Source organism: Triticum dicoccoides, chromosome 4B (genome assembly GCF_002162155.2).
Source record: "Triticum dicoccoides isolate Atlit2015 ecotype Zavitan chromosome 4B, WEW_v2.0, whole genome shotgun sequence".
Classification (NCBI taxonomy): Eukaryota; Viridiplantae; Streptophyta; class Magnoliopsida; order Poales; family Poaceae; genus Triticum; species Triticum dicoccoides.
In genome coordinates, this window is record NC_041387.1 from 131194784 (window position 1) to 131210397 (window position 15614).

A 15614-nucleotide genomic window follows, 5' to 3' on the forward strand; every position below is an offset into this window, starting at 1 on the left:
TATATATCTTGTTTCTGTTTTGATGAGTCTTGTGGCCTGCCTGTAGTAGGATGGTAAGGTAAAAGTCTGGGTCAAACGAGTCGCGTTACCTGGTAGGTTAGTGAAAGGTGATTGCAACAGTGACGGAAGAGACTACTCTAGTGGTAGATGGTTGTATTATCCGGGCGTGGTGGCTGTTGCTTGACGCGCATTCGCCATCGAGCGTTTCCTTTTCTCTGCGAAGTCGAAGGCGGGGTCGTTCTCATCTTTTATCATCCATCGGTGCGCACGACTTACATGGCAACACAAAGGTCACGTCCACTCTCTTTCTCTCTCTCTCACACACATCGAAGGTCCTGTTGCCAATCCCAAAGAAAAGAAAAAGAAACTTAACAGTACTGCTATTTTGGTCGCTGGATTTGGTCTAGCGTCGCAATTAGTTAGTGGCCACTGCACGTACGTGCGTAGCAGAATGAACGAACGAACGATCGATCGACGACGCCAGCCAGCCGTGGCTCTCACGCAGCGTAGGAACCGGGAAGAATCAAGTGTGTATAGTCAGTCCAAGGCCTGAAAAGGTGGAGCCGACGGATCGAGCGCGCCACTTTCGTTGCAACCACTTTCCTTGTAGTAACGACCACCGCCATGTAGACGGTAGGTGCTGCGTCGAGTCGATCCCAAGACAGACAGAACCGCGTGATGGACTGCAGTAGGACGCGACGCCGCCTACCGTGTGGAAGAAAATTGGGTAAGCAACCTGCACATGGCGGCGAAGCTTCCTTGGCTCTCGATCCAGCCCAGGCTTTCCCGATGTGTGTAGGCGGGCAGCCGGTAGGTACGTACTCGTACCCTTTCGGCACCACCCCCCGCCACGCCACCCACACTGGCCGTGCTATTTTTGCCCACGGAGGAGTAAATTGTGTCCTAAAGCCATGTGGCCGGAGACAAAGAAGTTAATTAAAACCCGTTGTGAAGAGACTTTGGACTCCATCTGTTGGTTGGGACGCATGTGTACCACCGTTGTTCCAATGCGCGTATCCGTGGAAGAAGCTGCGGCACGTGCTTCGCCCGCATGGCTCGCACTTGGCTCAGCCCAGGATGGGTGCCAGTCGTATTGTACTTGATTAATCATCCACGTACACTTCCTCTCTCCCCAGTCCTTCCACCCGTTTTAATTTAGTCTGCATATTTAGCTTCGATGGGTGTACATGTCGGTATATTTTTCTACAAACTTAAAAGAAAACGGAGCGAGTTGTACTTGTACAGAGTCCATGGTCGGTGCCAGCTGTTGCTTGTTGTGTGTCCATGCATGCGGCAGTGCCGTACGCTGTCCTCCGCACATGGCGCGAAGCCAGGCGGAGCCGGTCTTCTGACCGACCGAGGACCGCCTGCCAGGCCGGGCCCGGTACGCGCTGCGTGCCTGTCGGCCGGCCAGACCAACGCAACGGCTTTCCTCAGACAACGGGGCCTCCACGTGACGCGCCATTCCTCTGCTTCTGGCTGTAGCCGGGGCCCTCCTATGCCTCTGCTGCCACCGAGATACCGAATGGACAGGCGCACACGCCGTTGGTGCCCTCGTCTTGTGCTGTGGTCAATTGGTCATGCACATTGATGTGTAAAAACGTGTGTGCTCTTTCAATAAAAAATATTGAGTATATAAAAATTTAGCGTAAATTCAACAAAATCTACGCGTACAGTGATTCAGACCACAGCCCCAGAACCTACAAAGAAATTTCTGTACAACTAAAGACTACAACCAAATTTCTCATAAACATCTTCTCTATGACGTCATTTTTTCTGCAACACAAAATATTGTCTGGACTTTCATAAAGAGAATGCGATCAAACCGAAGCACCGACATTTTCACTCATACTCATACACCCGCACGAAATAAATTTTAGAAACTCCATCGAGTCGCCTATTCAAAAGGATAGAATGTCGTGATTGTTGAACGTACTTCGGCCGGGGAAGATCCAATAGAGACACAAGTCGCCGAACAACAATATCTTCACGAAATGCCAAAGGGCTTCCAAGTCACAACGAATCGCACTAGAAAACACCAACACATATTCGTCGTATCCATATTTGAGTTTTGCTCAACTAAAAGCCGTGAAATGTTGTACTATATCGTAGCATTTTTCCTCACAGCAAAACGTACTAGAATTAAGATGTATGTTGATGCATATCGTGGCTATTCTATATCATTGGTGCATCGGTTCATCTGAGCTAAATTTCTTTTTCTCTGCTATTATACTATATCGTATTGTCTATACTCTACCACTTCGTTCAAAACCTCGAGTGATGGAGAATGTTGGGTCACATTCACCACATACTATGGTGAATTTGGTTTTGCATGTTGCAGAGATATTGTTTCAAACACCCATAGCCCGAAACAAAAACCCGATAAATTCCCCTTGAAATATACATGCTCGTCGGCATGGAAGTTCAAATGTTAATTTGTGTGATTCCTTATATAAAAAACCAAACCTAATCGTTGACAAAGTGTAAATCATCCTTGAGGGCTTCTTAAATTCTAAGAATTCTAAAATCACAATAGTAGAAAAAGAACTATGATTGTGACCCAAGTTATCTTGAATCCCTTTTCTTGTTGGCCATGAAGTTTATTGAATCCGACAATATTGAAACGATGTTTCATTTCTTTAAGTAAAATCATTGGTACATTTTTAATACGCCGGAGGCCCTAAAATTGTAATTTGTTAGTGCAAAATAAATGTTTTTTTTGTATCATGTAAGTTCACAAAATAGAAGGGTCCAAATATCAAAGTTTCTAAGGATTACAAACTTTCTAAAATTACTCCAGGTTCATAGAGGCCACAAGAGAGTTGTTGTCCTGGCCTTTATTGGTCGGGGTTGGCGACGACGATCTTGTGTCATTATCTTGTTCAACCCGTTGTCAATTTGTTGTGGTGCTGGTCTTCACTGGCCGGTTAGCAAGCAATCAAGATGAAAATCCTTGTCCAGACCATCTTCGGCCGGACATGGCGACGATGGCATGAGGACAGTTATTCTTTCTTGAAGGCGTTGCCGTAGAGGAAGTCGACTTAGTATTAGGTGTTTCTTTCATACTCCCTCCGTCCGAAAATACTTATCATCAAAATGGACAAAAAGGATGCATCTAAAACTAAAATACATCTAGATACATCTTTTTTATTCATTTTGATGACAAGTATTTCGGGACGGAGGGAGTATCTTGTAACATTTTTTATCATGGTTCACTTTGTTTTGTACTCTACTTAACAATTAGGTGTTTCAATCTCCTTTTTTTTAAAAAAATCTGCTTTGTATGGCACTGCCTCCATGATTTAAACATGATCGCCTCACACAATCTCTGCCCCACACAAACATGATAAAAAATAAAATTAAAGGCAATGACCCACCAAAGAACCATGACGCCATTTGATTTATTTTATTTCGGAAATCACGACTCAATTCGGAGAGCCCGATTTATTCACGCCACTGGAGCGGCCACCCCAGTCTTTCAACCAGACACCGCCCCTCTTCTTGCTCTCTGCTCTCCTCTCCTCTCCTCTTCTCTCCTCTCCCACACGCGTCCTAAAGCAAGCAAGCTCGGACGCCATGAGCAAGGACTGCGGCAACCACGGCGAGGACGACATCCGGCGCACGTGCCGGCGCTTCCTGGCCTTCCTCTTCTTCCTGGCCCTGCTGGTGGCCGTCATCGCCCTCATCGTCTACCTCGTCCTCCGCCCCACGCACCCGCGCTTCTACCTCCAGGACGCCTCGCTCCGGCAGCTGGACGTGCTCACCGCCAACGCCTCCGCCGCGGCGGGCGTGCTCTCCACCGTGCTCCAGGTCACCGTCGCCTCCCGCAACCCCAACGACCGCGTCGGCGTCTACTACGACCGCCTCGACGTCTACGCCTCCTACAAGTACCAGCAGATCACGCTGGCCTCCGCGCTCCCGCCGGTGTACCAGGGCCACGGCGACGTCGAGGTGTGGTCCCCGGTGCTCTCCGGCCCGAACGTCCCCTTCGCGCCCTACCTCGCCGACGCGCTCGCCAAGGACGTCCAGGCCGGGTACCTCATCCTCCAGGTGAAGATCGACGGCCGCGTCCGGTGGAAGGTGGGCAGCTGGATCTCCGGCCACTACCACATCTTCGTGACCTGCCCCGCCTTCCTCATCGGCACCGGCGGCAACGGCGCGCCCGGGGCCAACGGGCTCAGGTTCCAGACCGCCACCTACTGCCACGTCGAGGTCTAGCCGTCCGTCCGTACGTGCTCTGCTTCCTCTTCTTCTTCGTCATCTTCCTCTGCTCCGTCGGCGGCGGCGAGGTAGGTTTCTTGCGGGTGGCGCGCGCGCGTGCGCGTAGCCAAGAAGATCATCAAGGCTGAAGGCCAAGGGGGTGGTACATGGTGGTAATAAGTGTTAGCGTCGAGGGGTATAGGTGTAAAAAGGAAAAGAGAATTTAGTGTTGGTTACTCCTACTAAATTGTGTTTTGCTCGTTTTTAATTGTTGGTAAGGTATTTATTCCACGTTTAATTGTCGATATATATAAACCTGTTGTTACGACGGAATTAAAGTGAAATGGTTAATGCTGGGGTTACAAGTAGTACTAGTAGTGGTTTTGTTTTTGTTGCAGTTTGAGTTGAGAGAGCTTTTTGTTGTGGTTCAGCGACAATGTCAGAGATTTTGTTGGAAGGGTGCTAGCTTAGCTAGGTTGGTAGCAACAACCAGATAGTATCGTTGCGTTGATGATGATGAGCTTTATGGTAGGTTGCAAGTCCAACTCATGCCCTGGGATTTGGTGAATGAGTAGGTACGGATTGGACTTAGGAGTTCAGGATCATCTCCTCTCTCTCTCTCTCTTCTCTCTCTCTCATCAACCTTGCTGGCAGCTCCATCTATGGAAGCACCTTACATATTTATTTTTTGAGTTTCCAGCTGTTGGCTTCTATAGCAAGTGACAGAGTAATGGTGATGTGTAAGACTGACTGGTGAGGAGTGGCCATTGAGTGAAAAAATATATATTCTGTAGGCACGGAATTGAGGTCGCCAAAAAATATCCCCTGGTACTTCCATGGTTGAACCAATTAGCTCTCTCGCAAAAAAAAAAAAAAAGCTCAGGTGCACAAGGTCTCCATGACGAGCGGTGACGATTGCATGATATCTGCGGCCTGTGTGGCCCAGATTGCGTTATAAAGGATTTATCACTCGCTTTCTTTCTTTTCAAAACTAAGGAAAATGGTTCCCTCAAAAAAAAAACTAAGGAAAACGGTGAAAAAAAGGAGATGGGGAAATGTGCTTTGAGGTCGTAGACAGCAATGATTCACGTTCTGGTGTTGAGATGCGACGCAGCACGATGCATACACATAATCATGTTAATGCATTATTAGCACTTGATGTGGTGTCCTCCTGCACGAATTACTGCGCTCTGCGTAATGCATTTCCAAACTAGAATAATCAACTATATTCCTCTGGAACGAATCAACGACCTATGTCTATGTGGTAGTCGCACAAACCGGTGGCAGGTCTGCGTCCTAGCTAAAAAATAGGAGTCTCCCGGTGGTGTTGCTTAAGGGAGAGGGTGTGTAAAAGGAGGTGGAGGATTAGGCCGGCGGTGAGCAAGCGTTTGGCTACGTCGCCTTCCTCCTTTTTCCATCGCGGCGGTTTCTTTGTTGCTTTCCGAGTCGACGGACGTCTCCATTCTTTCTAGCTGCAACGTCTTATCGCTCGCTTCCTTTCCTGCTCCCAAGAATGAAAGATAACACGACGACCGCATGGACAGCAGTGCACGTTCTCCTGTGATCTTGATGATCCGCCAGCTCTTTCCATGGACGAGCTGCGTTTCTGGCATGCATCCGTCGTCACCGACAACTGATTGCAGCGATGACACACAGTTGCGAGTTCGCAGCAGCAATAATTGGCGCCAGCGGAACGCACGACGAGCAGCGTGTCTGCCCACGCAACATGGATGCATACAATTGCACATGCTGCCTAGCAGCACCAAACAACGGAGCATCCAACCTGCACAACACACTATTGTATGACTAATGTTACTCAGGTCTGCATAATTCTCGCATCACGGACCAGCCGCCCAACGTTTCCACAATAAAAACACATGAACATGTACGCGCAGTGTATGGGAAACCATATTCTCGAATCACGGTTCAGATGTCCCAACATGGCCAGCAAGGACCGAGATAGCAGCTCCTGCAACACAGAAAAAACAATAGGTTTTCACCCTGGTTGTTGCATTTAGCCCCCAATGCCACTCTGCCGATCATTCTACCCAGGGTGGTTATGAATACTTCCTTTTATGGCCTCAACCTCTTAAGGTCCCTCTCGCTGCTGTGATCATGGCTCCTGTGCTCCTTCCGCTTTGGACTGCCGGGCTCGAGAGAATGGCACAGCCCACCCTCCTCGGTGTCCTCTACCGTGTGAGCGACGTTCTGATGATCCTTGTTTATCTTTTCCACTGCATCCACCGCTGATGGCGACGTATTGAGGCCTTCATTGCTAGTGGCAGTGCCATCCCTCGCTTCGGATTGTGCTATCCTCTGGTTTGAGCCTTGCCTTTCAGGGTCATGCTGGTTATGTCCATGGCAGTCTGGCAAGCTCGGTTGTCTGGATGCTGAATGATTTTTATGCGCAGGAGGCTCCTCAGCAGCTCCAGGAGCTTTCTCCAGGGCATGTTGATTGGCTAAACCTGCAGAGCTGCTTTTACTATCATTCCCTTGAGACGGTGGTGGCCCATAGAGCTCCATCATTTGGTTGCTAACCTCTGAAAAGAATAATTGCAATTAATGTAAGCATGGGTCCTTAGTGTGTCTTTTATACTTTGCAAGAAAGAGCATCAAATGTGAACGTAGCAGCAAAAAGAGCATCAGTTCTTGGTACGAAATGGACAATACTGCTTAGCAGCATTGCAAAATCAACAAAACAGATGTAACACCCCCCACGTTACATGTAATTTTCTCTATCTCTTTGCTAATTTTCTGTATATAAGACAAGGTCTATCAAAATAGTTTAACTCAAAAGTCAACACCAACCCAAATATTTCCAGTTCCACACCAGAGGCTATCCAGCACAGATTCATTAGAGTACTCCTGTGCATGACATTGCCTAGTGTACGGTGTACCCCAGAACACTAGTGCTCAAAATTTTCCCTTGTGCACATCACAAAATAACTTGTGCCTTTGACCTAAGCAACCTAATTCCACTACCAGTTTTTCATATATGATAAATTTAGGTTCTCCAATTCTCAGGGGTTCCATTGACAACTAAAGCATGATAACATCTGCTGCTACTTGTGAGGATGAGAAATACTGTCCTTACGACAATGAATACTGCAATAGTGCAAACATGCACAACTGACCATATGTAGAGACCAACCTTCCAACTGCCATGGGGTTACATCAAAATCTTGCCACCAGACCTTCTCGCCATCTGCTGGAAGCTTGACTTTAAGGAACTTCGCAGCAAGGAAGATTGCACCAGCCGCAATATGTTGGGGCTTAAATTGCAGGCAAAGAGATGTACACAGGCTGTACACCCCTTTCAAGGCGTAGTAAATAGGCATAACAGGGGATTAGTAATTTTTAAAGAATATAAGAGTAGTCTTAGCATACCCATCATTGACAAAACTCCAGGCAACTTGAGCAAGTTCCTTTTGAGCAATCTTGAGTTTTTTTATTGCTTCAACCAAGGGCTTGTATGGGTGATGCACATTGAAGTCAAAATCAAGTGTTACAAGCACAGCACGCTCCCCAATTAAAATAAGTTTCTTCTGTTGTTCATAGACTTCCTGCACAAAACAACACAAATAGTCTCAACTACCATTTCTGTCACAGTAGTCAGGGAATAAAATGCATCGACTGTAAACAAAAACTTGAAGCTTTATGAATAATAGAAGTGTGGGGAAACAAGGATACCATTGGCAACTAGGAAAAGGAATATCAAGACAGTGTCAACAACAAAACATCTAACCTTTTGCTTAATTCGAGCAACAGCGCCAGGATCCTTTTTGTGGATGATCTCATAAGAAATTAGTATGACATCCTTCAGGGGTATGGGTGTTTCTTCAACTTTACCCGCCAAGAACATGCAAACTGTGGCTACTGTCTGCAGGTTGTAATGAAATTTCATTGATAACTTGCAATGAGCAGTTGATTTTGAAAAAAACGCTAACTCCAAATAACAAATTGTATGCCACATGTCTATGCTGTACACTACACACACAAAAAAAAATGCATGTCCCTTCTGCAGAACTGAACAAGATTAACCATATCATGGAATCCAATAAAATATTGCGTTTACAAGTGACAGCAAACTAGAAATTAGAATACTGCCTACAAGTGACAGCAAACTAAAAAAGTGTGTGTTTCACTTTCACATATGGGTGGCAGCATTCATGATTGAACACATATTAGAAAAGTATAATACTGCCTACCATGCATATAATGTGCATGCTGTCTGACAACAAACATGTACAAGCCCATACAAATTTAAGTAGGGCTTACCAGTCTATCATTTTTGGCATGAGATTGTCGAAGGAAAAAACGATGACAGAATACAATAGCTGTAGCAATTGTCACTGGAGGCCTACATTTCAAAGCCATCCGTCATAAGAAGGAAAGATGCACTATATAGAACTACTAACATGCAAACAAAGCATAATTGATGCAGTACTATACATGGACTTATTCATAAAATTTCATGGTGCAAGTATTCTAAAGGGTAAAGACACATAAAGGCCTAAACAAAAATACTAAACAGTGTTTGATCTCTTCTGTTGTCGCTAAACAAAGATGTCATGTGATCACCCATCGCTGCATGCTCGACAAGAACGGTGGCATTAAAGTAATCAATCAATGAGTCTAACACTGGGGTCAAGGGCCAATGTGCTAAGAAGTTATTCCTGACAAAGCCGTGTGCTTCTGAAAAAAGGGAAAAACTGAACAGTAGTTATGTGGTCACATGCATATGTTAGCAATTTGTCAAACACAAATATCAGATAGATTTACCATCATATCTGAGCAATTAGTTCAAAACCATCTCTGGATATTGTCAAAGAAAATAAAGCTAACAAACAAAGTTCAAGGTTATATGGAGTGGGCTGAAAATCAATGTACACATTAGACCAAATGCTTAGGAAGAAGAAAAATTGGACAAGTCAATAATCAAATAATTATTAAATGTCTAATATACGCAGATATTGCATGATTAAACACTTATTCAATATAATCAATTAAAACTCCAGGAAAAAATGGACAAGTCAATTCTTGATGGGACAATGCTTAAATTGCCACATGACCAGCCCAAGCACATGCTTGGCAACCTATCACAATAAGGATATTCTATGTTTCTTTCAAACCTATACATATGTCCCCTCGATCAGCAGAGGTGACGTTTCTAATCTTCTGAATCAATTTGCATCCCTAATATCTTTTTAACAAAAAGTTGTGTACAGTGCTTGTTCCAGATATTCCTGCCATTAAATAATTTCACTAAAGGCATGTTTGATTCACAGCTTAAGACTGTATAAGATGTCAGGCATTTTTGCCTAACTCAGCTGGTACAGAAAAATGGAACCACGGTCCACAACTTAGCTTGTCTACATAATTCATGCTACAAGTGCATGTGTCTATGGCGCTTGGAACCCAGCTAAAAAATGTTTGGTGTGCAGAAAACGTGGCTTTGAACCAAACACTTGCTTAACTTGGTCAAACTAGCCTTGAGGGAGTGTGGCAAACCATGGCAGAGCTTGGCTCCCAACTAAGGAGACCCCGGATATTCTGTCGGCTAGAGGTGCAACCTAGGATACAAAATGTAGTCATGTACACTAGAGAACAACCACTGTCAACAACAGAATGTAATCACTTATGTTTTAGATGTGCACTAGACTTTCCTTGGATTTGGAAATAAAATGTGCATGATATCGATCATGATTTTTTTGCAAATATTGTTGACGATGAAACAAGAAAGAAATAAAATTTTGTTAAAAAAACTAAGTTATAATAAAAAGTCAAGTTGACTACAGAAACTTGAAAAGAACAGGTACGATTCAAATAATACTGCTAAACTAGCTTGCTATACTTTACAAGAAAACAAGTAACAATAAAATATGCATGGTACTATATATTCTTACACTTGAAGCCTCACTCCCAGATCTTGAAGAAAAGTGCAGTATGACTTGCGAAGGAAAGACTCCTTCTTCAGACTAATGCCATCTCTTCTTGAAAGGGAATTCTCCTCTATTTCTTTTCTACTAAAATACCACGAAGCACCAAGGTTGCCATCTTCCACACGTTTATTATAGGGAAATCTATATGGGCTGTTTTCTACAACTCCATATTGTGAAGAATCACTTGTCTGCATGATATCCATGTATGATTTTTCTTCTTTTCTTCTAAAGAACCTGACAAAATGAGATATATTATGTCATCGCTTGCAAACTTAACATCATAAGCATACATAAACACAGTGACGGAGCCAAGGGCCAAGGGGAAGCCATCCCCCCACCCCTAAGATTCTTCTTTTCATATACTCTTCAAATCTAAGTGCAAAACAACAAACAATTTCTACTTGGCCCCCTCTAAGCTTTAGTAACTTTTATTTGCCCCCCTACTCATTCCTGCCTCCGTCCCTGCATAAACAGGAGGAAGGTACGTACAACTAGGCATGTACATATACACATTAATTTGAAAAAAAAATAACATTGATGAAGTCGTGAAGCGCTAAGACAGATATCAAACTATATGTTCTCAATACCCTAAATCTAAAAAAATCTTCAGTGGAACATAAAAAGGGCATATTCATACAGCTTCATTGAACAGTCTGTCCTTCACAGAAGCCCAGTAATTGAACAAATTTGTGACACGTGGATGACAAAACAACAAACAAAAGAGTTTCTTCAATACAACATCAATGCATTTCCTCCATTTACAAGGATGGCGACATTAATGAAATTGTAAAATTGTTGCATGCGAGTAATGACCACTGTGCAAGTTGCTACTCCCTCCGTCCGAAAATACTTGTCATCAAAATGGACAAAAAGAAATGTATCTAGAACTAAAAAACATCTAGATACATCCTCTTTTATTCATTTTGATGACAAGTATTTCCGGACGGAGGGAGTATTTGTTCTTTCAAGTTTATTTTCCCGAGTCCATGGCGTTCAAGGTGTTTTCCTGAGTCTGGGAGCATAACACAGAAACAGGGTACTCCAAACTTAACTAGACCAGAGCTTTAGCAAAGCTAGCAGAATGAATGGGGAGAGATCACCAAACATGATATGTTCTTGAAGGCAGCTGTTTGACCTAAAGCAAGCGACTATATTCGACCGGCAAGAAACTAAACCCAATACACATGAGATACACAATCCTCAAACACATCTTAAGTGGGACTGTCGAAAAAAAAACATAACCCAAATTACAAGCGAGCAACATAAAATAGTTGAGTGTACAAATCTCAAACCACCACAAAAATCCAAATTATCTCAGATAAAGCCCACTTGAGTATGTAACCCTGGAACCCTAGATGAAATTGTAGGGGACTTCAGTTTACAGGTAGGTATGTGTATTATGAAGGTGTTATCCTGGCTATACATATCACTTAGACAAAATTACTGAAAGTCAAAACTCACTACAAGAGCAAAAAGTAGCCTCGTAGTTGGTGTTGAGGCTCATAAGTTTGACCGACAGTAACACAAAACCCCACTGCACCCCAACGCCTCGAGTAACGCAGTTCTCCAAGCTAAGCTGCGTAATTTTCAACCAAAGGCAGGAATCCTCTAAAACTCAGTATTAGCATTGGCCCCCGTAAATTCCTCACGAAATTTAGCTACATCCAGTCCCCCAGGCACCTAAAAACATGAATTTACCGGGAAACTTAGCACGCAGTTGCGAGATCAAGCCCGTTCAGATCCAAGCAAGTAAGTTCAGCTCAACAACTACGCATCAAACAGGACCTAGGGTTACTCCCGCCCGGCAACAATCGCGCATTACAATCCCGAGGTGAGCTTCCAAGCAACGGATCCCTCAATTGGCAGGCAGAATCATGCGAACCGAGGGAACTACAGAAGCAATTTGAGACAATTCTTCTTATGGATATAAACAGATTGGATCAGAGCAGAACCTGAGAGGTCGAGAAGTAGTTTGGCGCAGGGTGCGGACCGACCGGCGAGCGTGCGGGGCGGAGACGGACCGTGGTAGACGTCGCGCGCGGAGAGCTGCAGCTGGCGACGACGGCTGCGGCGGCGGATGGCGCCGCGGCAGCGAGGGGGAGCCTGCAGCCCTACCTGCGACTGCGAGGCTGGGTCGGACCCCGGCAGAACCCTGGCCGGTTGATGTGTCACCGTGCGCCCGGATCCACCTTTTTACCCGCGACTCTACCGGGGTTCTACTAGGGTTCGTACTCGTTGCAACCTGAACTTTGATTCGCTGGCCAACACGGACATCTCATGATTATTCTCCTCTCTCTTTTTTTTTGAGGGATCCTCTCTTTTTTCTTTTAGGATATATTATTCTCTAGATTGTCTTTTCTTTCCTCGAGTGTACGCCAAAGGCATACCTTACTTTTATATAAAAGAAGAGACAATGTATAAGAGTGTTAAAGATCGCTTCCACCAAGGACGCACACCCTATCACACCTTACAAATTAGCCTATGCCTACACTCTCACAAAACGTGTCGTAGCCTCCTCCTCCCAAGCCCGCCAACCTCCACTCTTTGAGCTCCGCAATGATGGCAAGGGCTAATTCTGGCGTCGTGATCTGCTGATGAGTCCGATGGAACACTCTAGCGTTACGTTGCTTCCATAAAGCCCAAGAGGTGCAATGATCACCGTGTCGAAAACACGCTTGGAGTCCTTCCTAAATTGAGCTCTCCTAGCCAGCCACCAATCCAGCAAACAGTCCTCCGGCTCCGGGATATTGCCCTGCAAGCTGAATGCCTCGAAGATGTAGTGCCACACTTCCCTAGCGTAGATGCACTGAACAAGAATGTGTTTCGCGTTATCATCCTCTTGAAGGCACGTGTAGCAGGCAGAAGGTGAATCCTGAAGGCCATGTCGCGCTCTTCTGTCAGACGTCCAAATCCGGTGTTGTACTGCCAGCCACACAAAAAAATTACACTTGAGGAGGGACCAACTCTTCCATATGCATGAGGCGTAAGGGATCCTCACAACACCCAAATTGAGCCTATAATATGTTGACTTGGCAATGTATCTGTCAGATGAGTCCGCCGGCCAGAAAAAGGAGTCTTCGCTGGAAGGGTCGCGATTGACCGTACTGATCGCAAGGTTGAGGTGTAAAAGTTGCAAGTGGCCACCAAAGTTAACTTCACCGGCAATGTCAAGCAACCATCTCGCATTCTCTAACCCTTCCTCACCCGTGCGGCGGTTAATCGTTCGTGTGTCCATGAAAGCGTGGATGTATGGTGCAATGTCTTTAACCGCGAAGCCATGGATCCACCTATCTCTCCAGAACAAAACTTTGTTGCCCACCCCAACCGAAATATGCACCATACTGTCAAAGACCGCACGAACCTCCTTGTCCACGACCATGGGTAGCCCTTGCCACGGCCTCTCGGGATCCGTCCACCTCAGCCACTCCCACCTCACTCTCAAAGCCAAGCCTTGCAGTTGAAGGTTGCGCACACCCAGACCACCAAGCCAAGTAGGTTTACAAACCGAATTCCAAGCCACCAAGCACTGACCGCCATTCACCTTGTCTTTGTCGGCCCAAAAGAAAGAGCGCATCCATTGATCTATCTCTTAAAACACCCAAGAAGGAGCCTCCGTGAGCATAAAATGATGGATGGGCTTGGCCGCGATCACGGACTTGACCAACACGAGATGTCCTGGGCGGTGCAACAACCCCCTTTGCCATGTCGAGGAAAACTTTTTGGCTTGATCGATCATGGGTTGCCACTCCGCCCTCGAAAGCTGTCTAATAGCCAATTGAAGGCCAAGGTATTTGCATGGAAAACTGCCCAGCCGACAATTCAAAAGAGACTCGACCCGATCTTGATCGTTGTTGTTTCCATGAATCATGATCGCCAGCGACTTCTGATAGTTGACCCGCAAGCCAGAGGCAGCACCGAAAGCGTGCAACATGGATCTGACGCATGTGAGGTCTAGCACCCGGGGCTTAACGAACAAGGCCACCGCATCTGCCTAGATCGACACCGATTGGTGAGCGGCGATGCCAGTGAAACTGCTAGTGACTCCAATGCTCTCGGCCTTGATCATGATTCTCGACAGCGCGTCCATGGCAATCACAAAGAGCAGAGGCGAGACCGGGTCCCCCTGCCTAAGGCCCTTAGCGTGGATGAAACTTCTTCCAGGAACCCCGTTGACGATCACCCTGGTGCTGGCGGTCCTGAGCAGAATCAAGATCCATTCACACCACTTATGACCGAAGCCTTTACTCCTCATCACCTCGAACATAAAAGACCAGTTAAGCGAGTCGAACGCCCTAGAAATGTCGAGCTTTAGGAACACACTGGCCTCCTTGCGAGCGTGAATCTTCCTGGCCACTTGCCTAACTAGAAGAAAGTTATCATGCAAGTGTCTACCACATATGAAGGCGGACTGATTCGTCGTGACAATCTCTTTCATTCTTCTTCGTGCTCTATTCGCAAGCAACTTAGCGAAAATCTTGGCCACACTGTGAGGGAGACTGATGGGGCGATAGTCCCCCACTTCCTCGGCGTCTGGCTTCTTCGGAATCAACACAATGTGAGCGCGGTTAATCTTCCCGAAGCGTCGCCCATCACCCACGTAGAGCTTTAGGAACACCACCATCACCTCGTTCTTGATTGTGGGCCACGCTATTTGATAGAAAGCAACGCTAAACCCATCCGGCCCAGGCGCCCACTCCGGATGCAGCTCCTTTATAGTATTCCACACCTCTTCCTCCGTGAAGATCGCATCAAGATCCGAGAGATCATGCACAACCATGTCAAGGAAGTCCAGGTCCACATCTACTTCCTGAGCAACAGCGTGACCCAAAAGCTGCTCATATGATTCGGTGAAGATCTCCTCCTTTCTTTCTTGCTGGGATATTAATTCCCCATTATGTCTAATGTGAGGGGTGAAATTTTTTGACCTCCTTCCATTTGCCACAGCTTGAAAGAGTTTAGTATTTGCATCGCCCTCACGGATCCACCTTAAACGGGAACGTTGTTTTTCAATGGTATGTTGAAGGGAAGCAAGCCCCAACACCGAATGCTTGAGGGTTCTCCTCAACCATCTCTCCTCCAATTCAGCACACGAACCTCCATGGCTCTATCCAGCCTAAGGATGACGTAGTTAGCCACATCCATCTGAATTTTGATGTTCCCTGTCTTCCTTTGGCCCCAGGCTTGTAGGGCGGATGCGGTGTTCCTAAGTAACATGTCAAGCCTCTTGAAGGGGTCAACGATATCATCCTCACACACCCATGCATCTTTAACAGCCTGCTCGATGTTGTGCACATTCTAAGTCAGTTTGTCGAAAAAGGCAGCAGTACCTACCATTAGCACGGCGGAAGCGCTCCCTCCGCGTCGTCTCCCGCGAGGCGGCCGGAGGCCAACCCCAACCCTCGCCGCCGCTCCCTCCTCCCCCCTCCTCCCTCGCCGCCGCCCAGGGGCGCGGCCGGGCAAAGCCCTGCTGCT

The 15614-nt window shown here is 46.1% G+C and overlaps 2 protein-coding genes across 2 annotated transcripts; one reads left to right on the forward strand and one right to left on the reverse strand.

Annotated features, from left to right (window-relative positions):
- The first annotated feature begins 3460 nt into the window (after positions 1 to 3460).
- On the forward strand, positions 3461 to 4571 carry LOC119295443 (NDR1/HIN1-like protein 1). The gene has a single exon (XM_037573863.1). The coding sequence runs from the start codon at positions 3577 to 3579 to the stop codon at positions 4216 to 4218; it is 642 nt and encodes a 213-aa protein (XP_037429760.1). The 5' UTR covers positions 3461 to 3576; the 3' UTR covers positions 4219 to 4571.
- Positions 4572 to 6030: 1459 nt separating this feature from the next.
- On the reverse strand, positions 6031 to 12315 carry LOC119295444 (cyclin-T1-3-like). The gene is made up of 7 exons (XM_037573864.1): positions 12095 to 12315; positions 10107 to 10376; positions 8479 to 8560; positions 7946 to 8080; positions 7588 to 7763; positions 7352 to 7503; positions 6031 to 6740 (listed from the first exon to the last, which is right to left on the reverse strand). The coding sequence occupies exons 2-7, from the start codon at positions 10343 to 10345 to the stop codon at positions 6274 to 6276; spliced, it is 1251 nt and encodes a 416-aa protein (XP_037429761.1). The 5' UTR covers positions 10346 to 10376; positions 12095 to 12315; the 3' UTR covers positions 6031 to 6273.
- Positions 12316 to 15614: the final 3299 nt, after the last annotated feature.